This window comes from Hordeum vulgare, chromosome 7H (genome assembly GCF_904849725.1).
Source record: "Hordeum vulgare subsp. vulgare chromosome 7H, MorexV3_pseudomolecules_assembly, whole genome shotgun sequence".
NCBI lineage: Eukaryota > Viridiplantae > Streptophyta > Magnoliopsida > Poales > Poaceae > Hordeum > Hordeum vulgare.
The window spans coordinates 538529510-538538765 of record NC_058524.1 but is presented as its reverse complement, the minus strand read 5'-3'; the positions used below and the strand labels follow the sequence as shown (position 1 = coordinate 538538765).

At 45.1% G+C, this 9256-nt stretch overlaps 1 protein-coding gene and 1 pseudogene across 1 annotated transcript; both read right to left on the bottom strand.

The window, feature by feature from the left end:
* Window positions 1-348: 348 nt before the first annotated feature.
* On the bottom strand, window positions 349-2510 carry LOC123409235 (annotated as a pseudogene).
* Window positions 2307-5553, bottom strand: LOC123411527 (pentatricopeptide repeat-containing protein At1g73710). The gene has a single exon (XM_045104493.1). It carries the CDS (start codon window positions 5484-5486, stop codon window positions 2715-2717), a length of 2772 nt encoding a protein of 923 aa, XP_044960428.1. The 5' UTR covers window positions 5487-5553; the 3' UTR covers window positions 2307-2714.
* Window positions 5554-9256: the final 3703 nt, after the last annotated feature.

Below are 9256 nucleotides of genomic sequence, written 5' to 3'. Positions count from 1 at the left end.
CTAGGTGGCAGGGAATTAAAGGAGGCACCGCCGGAGGGAACGAGTATGGTTTTTCACATCTACAACCTCTGTCTTAAATACAAGTCTTTTTAAATATTACACTACAAATTACATATGGATGTATATAGACATACTATAGAGTATAGATTCATTTATTTTGCTTCGTATGTAGTCCGTAGTAGAATCTTTAAAAAGACTTATATTTAAAAACGAATGGAGTATGCATCATGGTCCCGGAAAGACAATCCTAAATGGGATAATTGGACAAAAATGAAGATTTGATTTCAACTAAATTCTCCATGGCAAAAACAATTCAATTAAATCAAATCATAGCAACCCACGGGCATATTTACTAGTAAATCCCTAAGGACTTTATTTTTCCATACGGTCCTAGAACAGGATTGAGTTCCATTATCAGAGATAACGGAACAGCAAAGTTCAAACAATTCTGGAAAAAAAAGGTTCAAACAAGCATCCCCAAAGGTCCAAAGTGCTGTGTCGTCTCTATGGACTTACGAAACCAATGGGACAGATGCGTACAGCCTTCACACTCAATATACAGCAAATGTCTGTCAGGGCTGCAATTACAACACACCACGGCTAAGATAACAACAGTTCACGATTTGGTTTCACGACACGAATCATGGACCCCGGAACATTGTATCATCATTGGTTATTCGGGACATCCAGGGATATATGTATTTATCGCTGCCGTGGCAATGTAACTGTAAGGCCGCGCTTGGATGCGGTGTAAATCAATATGGCTGTATTTTTCTTACAGAACTTACCGGTCGAGAACAGTTTCCAGGCGGAAATGAAAACGACGGGCGGAGCCATGTATCTTTTCCAGGTGTATTTGGAATGAAAACGAAAGCAAGGCCTAAGTGACATTAGTTGGACAAGTGCAGGTTTCTTATCTGGTGTGCCTGTCTTGGCACTTAGTTTGGATGGTTCAAATCCATGAACTTGCACTGCTCTCTCATCACCCGGAGCTGGACGCCCTTCTTGTCGACCGGCACGTAGCCTAAAATTTTCCTCCATCGCCTTCTGGACCTCGGCTTCTTTCTGTGCTTTCTCAGTCTCGAGCTGGTTAGTCCTTCTGAACCTTGGCTTCTTTCTGTGCAAAGGCAGACCAGCAGAAAGTCTGACTTCTAGATTTACCCAAGTCTATCTGCATCTTGTTGACCACTATAAATATCAGAAAACAGTTGGGACATGATCGAAGCATAAAACTGCTACATTTAGGAGAGCGGTACATTAAATTTGAATCTACTTAAAAACATTTTTTTATGGCAGCAACCTCTATCAGATGTCAAGAAGTGACAGAAGAGAATTAATTGTTTTAAGTTTTAACCGATGGTTGCATGATATATAGTCAACACAATTCTAAGAAAGCATATACAAAACTCTACCCAGACCCCGAAACTGATAACAAACGTGATACAGAAAGAAGTCTAGGAATGTCATTTAAGTGCTAATTATGATACACCCTCTGTACCTAAATAATTGTAGTTGGGGAGAACTAGTTTACGTACAGAGGGAGTAGAGGGAGTAGAACATATGTGCCCCAAAGTCCATAGAAAAGGTAGAGCCCATTTGGTACAAAAATAAACTGGAATTGCCAACAGAAAACACGGCATTAGCATCATATACCTGCAGAAGACTATTTTCGTTTTGCATCTCAAAGATGCTAATGCTGACCGTGTTGCAAACTAGTTCGATGCATAGCTAATGGAATATATTGTTAAGATGGCAAACATGGTAATTACCAGTCACCAAACTAATGCGTCAAAGTACCATGCGGCAATAGAAGCACATCATAACATGGTCATGCCAGAATTTATGGAACGAATGGTCCGTGCTGCTGCTTTATTCAAAATTGGGAGGTTGAAATTAACTATTTCTACTCTTCCTTCATCTGCCATTTTCATATAGTTTTCTTTACCAAGCTACAAGAGCTTTGCAAGGAAATGAACCCATCGCAATACATTCAGAGAGGATGTAATTACTAGAAACATGAGACTTGTGAAAGTACCTGTCAAAAATCTTATCCATTGTCTCAAATTGCTTCTTCAACGAAACAAGAGTTTCTCTGACATTAACGAGTGTGCAGACATATGTTCTGAGCACAAGTCGTTCTGCACACGATTAAGCTCCTTCTCATTTTTAGCAGCGCGTTGCCTCTGTTGTGTGGTCTCCAGCACCATATCTTCAACCCTCTGCCTCATCTCTTTCAGCATACTATTCGTACCCACTGCAAATTTCTCCATCTCCTCGACTTTCAGTGACATGGACTCAACCTGTGTGGTCTTCCTCCTGATATCTTCCAACCCAATCCTCACCTTTTCTTTCTCGTTAACAGTTTTAGATTCAGCCACAATCACTCTCTTCACAAGAGACTATGACGTCGGTCACCACACAGATGGACTTGAGAATGCCATCATCAACAGAACTGCAGTTTCCATGTGGCAGTTGTCCACACTTAGCATGGAGCCATCAACCATGGGCATGCCCAGCCCCTCAACTCCAATCGTCAATCACATTAATATTTCTGATCCCTTTCTTTTTTATTTTGAAGCAAATATGTATCATCTCCGGTAATCAATAACATTACCACAACAAAGTTAGACCGGGAAGTCCACAACAAAGTCATCAGCACCTTGCGAGCTTACCAGGTCACACCAGGTGAACTATCTTAACATCTCATTTGTTGACTAACTGAGCAGCAAGATTATTGCAAGATTATTGCTTCCAGTTTCTCTATAGGAAATCAGTGCTTTATGGAAAGACTTACTAAACTCGCTGTTTCTGTATGCGAGAAGACCACTTACCCTTCTCATGCCTTCTGACATTCCAGATATCCCACAACAAGTTGACAAATTGATGCAAGCAATAGTGTCCGGTTTTAGCCCTAAAGCATGCATCTGCATGAACAAATTGAAAGCTTTATCCACCTCTCCACAGGAAGCATACACCTTGAAGGCAACATTGTATGCACATGGATCCATTGTCAACTCAGACTTTGAAAGTTGCTCGCAGATATTTAATGCAGAAGCATGCATGCCTGCCATGGAAAACAAGAATGCAAGTATAGCATGCTTGGCAGAACTCCTGCCATCACTATATGCTGATTCTAACTGCAAAACTTCCTCTGATGAAATATTAATTTTATTCACTGCAGAAAATATCATCTGAAAGGTTGACGCATCTGGAAAGATGTTATCTGCCACCATTTTTTGCACCAGCTCTGCACATTCTCTCAAGTTGCCCTTGGCCACATAACATGCCATAACAGCATTATATGCAGCACAGTCAGATAGTAAGCCTGAATTATGTAATTCATGAGCAATCTTAATGGACTCGTTAAGCAAGCCCATGTTCTTGTAGAGGAACATCATGATAATGTATGAAACATCATCCCCCTGATTATTTCTCCTCAAATTGTCAAAGATTGCCTTAGCCTCAATGACCATCCCAAGTTTTGCGTACAGATTTAGCATGGTATTCGAGGCAATGATATCAGGGCCACCATCCATGTTCCTCATCCATGCATACAAATCCTGCGCTTCCTTCCAGCAATTGATCTTGCTGTAGGCCTTGATAACCGAAGTTAAGACAATATGGTTTGGAGTGATTCCAGATTCTTCCATCAAGTTGCTATAATGGAGTGCCTTCTCCACTTGTCCCGTCTCCGCAAACATATTAATCAGCAAACCATAAACAACCACATTTGGTTCAACACCCGAGGCCTTCATTTCACTGTACAGATCTATAGCTTCAGATGGCAAGGAATTGCGGGAGTAGGCCCTCATAACAGCAGAGTATGTCTCACACGCAGGTTTAAATCCCGTGTCTTTCATTTTACGCAAAAGATTCTTAGCTCTCCGTGGAAATCCACCAACAGAAAACATCTGAATTAAGGAATTGTAAGTACACTCATCTGGTAAGATACCAGAACCCTTCATGTTCTCAAGTAGAGAAAGGACTCTACCATATTTTCTTGCCAAACCATAAGCCTTGACCATCACATTATATTCCACTATCTCCCTTTTGCCCCCAGTACCTCTGTCGCAGTGGAAAATATGCTCGGCTTCTTCCCAAAGACACCTATCTGCAAAAGCATCCATTATGGCAGCAAAATTCTTGGATGAAACCTCCTTGCCTCTGCAATGCCTTTCAAAGAAAGCATTTGCCTTATCAAGCAATCCTTGATCAATATACATCTTCATGACAACTGGCATGGACTGTTCATGAATGCTAGAGCCAGACTCGATAATTCCATCGATCACATCTTCTGCTTCACACACCATCTTCCTCTCACATAGCACCTGCAACGCAATCCTATAGCTCACATCATCAGCACATAACCCGATCCTCCCAATTTGATGGTAATACTTCAAAACTCCCTCGACATCCCCCATTGACGCAAACAGAGCCATCATCACATTATACGTCCTAATATCTGGAGTGACCCCCCTGACGACCATGTTAGCTAGCAGCGCCTCTGCCTCCTTGACGCTTCCATGTGACCCAAATGTGTAGATCATTGTGTTGAACGTACATGTGTCTGGCATAACCTGATAGGCCAGCATGTCCGCAAACATGTCCATCGCATCCTTGTGCCTCCCGGCCTTTCCATAAAGATCGATCATTGTGTTATAGGTTTCCACGAGCTTTGGCTTCCTAGGAACTTCCTGAATGCCCAATGCACCCGCAGAATCAAGTTTATCATGAAACACGCCGTCTATCAAGAATTGCATTGGTCCGTGCAAATCAACCGCTCTGTATTCAAGATGAAGAAATTCAACATCGAACCTGCCAACGCACCAGTTATTGAAAAGGATGAGCCCGTCCGAGTAGCGGCCACTGTTCTTGAGGATACGGGCGAAGGTGTTCATGGATATCTCGTCGGGGGCAATACCCAGTGCGCGCATGTGCAGGAGAAGCAGGAGGGATTCCTGCGCCGAACCGGCCTTGGCGAGGGCATCGGCCAGCGCGGCGTAGGCCGGATTGGAGGGCCGGATGGCGTCGTCCCGGGACATCATGAGCCAGACGCGGCGGAGCTCGGACCACCGGCGCGCGCGGGCAAGGTGGCGGAGGAGCACGCTGTAGTGGACAGGGTTGGGCGCGTAGCCTGGGAGCGCGCGCACGCGGTCGAACAGGTCGTGGGCGCGGCGCCAGTGGCGCTGCCGCGAAAGAAGGGCGGTCTGCTCGCGCGGAGACATGGCGGCGAGGGATTCATCTGATGGGTTGAGGGTGGCGGTGAAGGGGTTCCTGGAGACGGTGGAGGTGGTAGCGGGGACGGGGGCGTGGTTGTTGCACGTAAGGGGAGGTGGCGGACGCAGGCGGGCGAGGTGAAGACGGGACGCGGAGGAGGGCGAAGCGGGGAGGAGGTTGGCGTGTGATCCGGCGGCCGGTGGCTTGCTGTTGCTGGCTTTGGTGACGGTGGTGCCGGCGGCCGGAGGGCAGGGAGCGGCGGGAGCCATGACGGTTTAGGGGAAGAGGAAGACAAGGGGTGGAGAGACCGAGAGAGTATCGGACAAAACTGTCCAAATGGGCCGGCCCTGGCGTGCCCGGTCCCTGACGGCCCAGCACGGCACGTATAAGCTTAGGTAGACATACTATAAGAATTAAAATATTATTTTTGTGATGATATGAAGGTGAGAGAAGAGGAGTGAGAAGGTGAGCCGGATATAGAATAATAGCCAACTGCAACACGTACTCCTAGGCATTATGTAAGAGTGGAAGGTGGACCATGTATTAATAAAATAACACATCTTTATAACTAACTATTGTATTTGCTGACTATAAACATGATTATAGATGATATGTCAACATAATATAGCCAGCAGCTGGCTATACTATTAACCATGCTCTAATGGCATGTGCCTGGACAGCCCGGCACGACACGCTCGGTCCGTCTGAAACGTTAGTGGAGAGGAGCGTATGTCTCGTGTTGTGTGTCACGAGCGAGAGAGAGAGAGATTGCCTAAAAAAGAGCGAGCGAGAGAGACGTTGCATTTCTCACACTCAGGCCCTCTCTCATTTCTCACAATTAAACATTGATGATCTCAACCAGTTCAACTTGAGTTCAAGTGATTTCAATGTTCACATGCGAGAGTAGACTGATCCTACTACCCACAATACCACCACCTATCATTCTTCTGACGAGAATCCACAATCACAATCCGACCCATTCCATTACTCCCAGCACTTCCTCCACTACCGTCAGTATAAAAAAGGTTCATCGCAAAACCTCAGAGTGTTGGGATTACTTCGATGAAGAAATAGTTGTGGCGGATGGTCTCGATGTCCTTAAAGCTATGTGCAAAAGATGTAGTGACTCATACTCCAAGGAGGAGGGGGTGAAGGGAACCATCTATTCAAGTGGTTGGTCCCTCCTTGCCCCCGAATGGAATACAAGCATCTACATCTTTTGCACCTAGCTTTAAGCATGTTCACACCACCCTCTATAACTATTTCTTCATTGAAGTAGTCTCAACTTCGAGGTTTTGCAACAATCCCTTCTTGTACCGATGGCGATGGAGGGTAGTGCTTGCAGTAGTGGAATGGGTGACGGATGGTGATTGTGTATTCTCGTCAGAAGAAAGATAGGTGGTGGTATTAGGGGAAGTGAGATCAATAAAGTGAGGTATGTGAGTATTGAAATCACTTGCATCGAATTGGAACTGTCTCGGATTATTCATTTTTAAGTGTGGGCAATGTTAACCACCCGGTGGTGTATCTCTCGATGTATTGCCTTAACACACGAATTCGAGTATCACTTGTCTATTACATGCATCGCGTACAAGAACTGATAGAAGGGGATCGAGGTAAGGGAAGAACAGGGTTGTTAGGGAATATTTCTACCCTAGTTGTTTTGGTGATTGATGATAATGCATTTGCGGACTAATCATGTGCATTAAGCCTTTCACAGAATTCTACATATGGCACAAGACGATTATAACTCCTGGGTGGATAATAGTGAAGACGATTATTTTTCTGCGTTTCGTTTTCAATGGAATTGAGTCATAGGAGAACCGTACTATTAAGAGGGGGTCCACATCAGAAAGGTTTGGGTCAAATCAACACGTACACTTTCATTTGAACCCCTAGTCCTTTCCTGCATCAATGGAGTTGTTCTAGCTTTGCAAGTTCTGGTCCTGAAAGAGCCAAGCGGTGGTGCCGCGGTCGCCAGCGGTAGTACCGCTTAACTTGTAACCAGTAGTACCGCTCTAGGTTGGCGCTACCACTGCCCCCGGGCGGTAGTAACTTTACCCAGTGCCGCACTCTGTACCGCTGGCTTTGGAGTCTCGACTTTTCATGTCGGACTGAGCTATTTTTGGCACAGTAGTACCGGTCCCAAGCAGTAGTACCGCTCGTTACTATCGTGCCACTACCTCTCCTATTTCTGGTTCACGAACTCTCAGCGAAATCTGGGCGACAGTAGGGCGAGGTACTACCGCCTACAAACGGTAGTACCTCTCTTCCAAGCGTTAGTACCGCTTAGGAGGAACTACCTCTGCTCCTACCATTGCCTTGCGTCTGTAGGGCTGCTGCACTACTGGGGCGTGCGGTACTACCGCTCCGGCGGCACTACCGCCTCGAGGCCTCGTGCCTTTATCCTGTGATGTCGTCTCAGCCACCCAAGTGGTAGTACCCCTTGTGTGCGGGCTGAGAGGGGGTAATGGCTGGATTCTTTCCCCCACTATATAAAGGGGGTCTTCTTCCCATGAAGACCACCTCTTCCAACCCTAAGCTCCATTGTTGCTCCAAGCTCCATTTTCGCTGGATCTCTCTCCCTAGCTAACAAAACGTGTTGATCTTCTAGGGATTGATTGAGAGGCCCCCAGTATACACTTCCACCAATAGAAATTTGATTTCACCCACTAATCCCTTGCAGATCTTGTTACTCTTGTATTTTTTAGTACCCTGGACGATTGAGGTCACCTCGGAGCCACAATCCATTGTGTTAAAGCTTCATGTTATCGTTGGGAGCCTCTAATTAAGTTGTGGAGATTACCCTACCTTGTTTGTAAAGGCACGGTCATCGCCTTTAAAGGGCACAACTAGTGGAGTCATGACATCTCGCATTGTGTAAGGGCATGAGGAGAATACGACGACCCTAGTGGCTTCTTGGGGAGCATTGTGCCTCCACACCTCTCCAATGGAGACGTACTTTCCATCAAAGGGGAGGAACTTCGGTAACACATCCTTGCCTCCATTGGTTCCACTTGTGGTTATCTCTTAAGACATGTACAATGGTTGATAAGATGGTCCTATCTTCAATCTTGCATGTATTTTAGAGATGACAAAAAATGTCTTACTATGGGTCACCTCTTAGCCTTATCTTCAATAACTAATTATTCCTAAGAACATGGTGAGACATATTGTGATAAGAGGTCACCTATTGTTCTTTCTTAAATAAGAGAAGACAAACCTTATCTTATGAGTTGTCTCTCCTTCACCTCATCATTTATCCTACATGGCATTCTTAAGATAACACCATTGTACATGCCCTTACCATTACTTTGTGCAAGTGTTGCAACCTTTGCTTGCTTGTATCATTGTTGTTGTTAGCATCATATAGGTTGTTCACCTAGTTGCATATCTAGACAACCTATTTGTTGGTAAACCTAATTTGTTAAGAAAAGCTAAAATTGGTAGTTGCCTATTCACCCCCCTCTAGTCAACCATATCTATCCTTTGAATTGGTGTTAGAGCTACGTTTCTTTTAAAGGCTTAACCGCCCAAAGAGTATAGTTGACATAGTAGGCGACGAAGGGGGTCACTCCACGGCCGCGTCTAGGACCATGTTCACCCGTGATGATTTGGATGAGGCTATCGTCTCTCTCAAATTATCCATGGTGGACGAGGTCAAGGACACGCTAAATAAATTCCTTGAGAATCATAAACTCCCCACCGATCCCAAGGATTTGGTTAATCCATTCCATATGAAGACGAATGTCCATTCCGCCAAGGAATCGACAAGTACCGAGCTTCCCAAATCCTCTAATGGAGATAATGGGTCGGGCACCCATTCCGCGGTTGCCCCTCCACTGATGTATGATGGTCGAGTTCCCTCACCTCATATAAACTCTAATGCCCCCCCACCCAAGCTTGATTTGACTAACTTTCCTGATTGTTCTTTTGCATGAAGTCTCATTTAAATCATAACTCAACACAACTATGGAGAGTGATAGAGCAAGGCTTTCAACCCCATGATCCCAACAACATGACACCAAGAGAAGAAGTG

What these genes read in the sequence shown, in the direction of transcription:
- LOC123411527 (XM_045104493.1), bottom strand. Translation starts at nt 5,486, where the DNA reads ATGGCTCCCGCCGCTCCCTGCCCTCCGGCCGCCGGCACCACCGTCACC.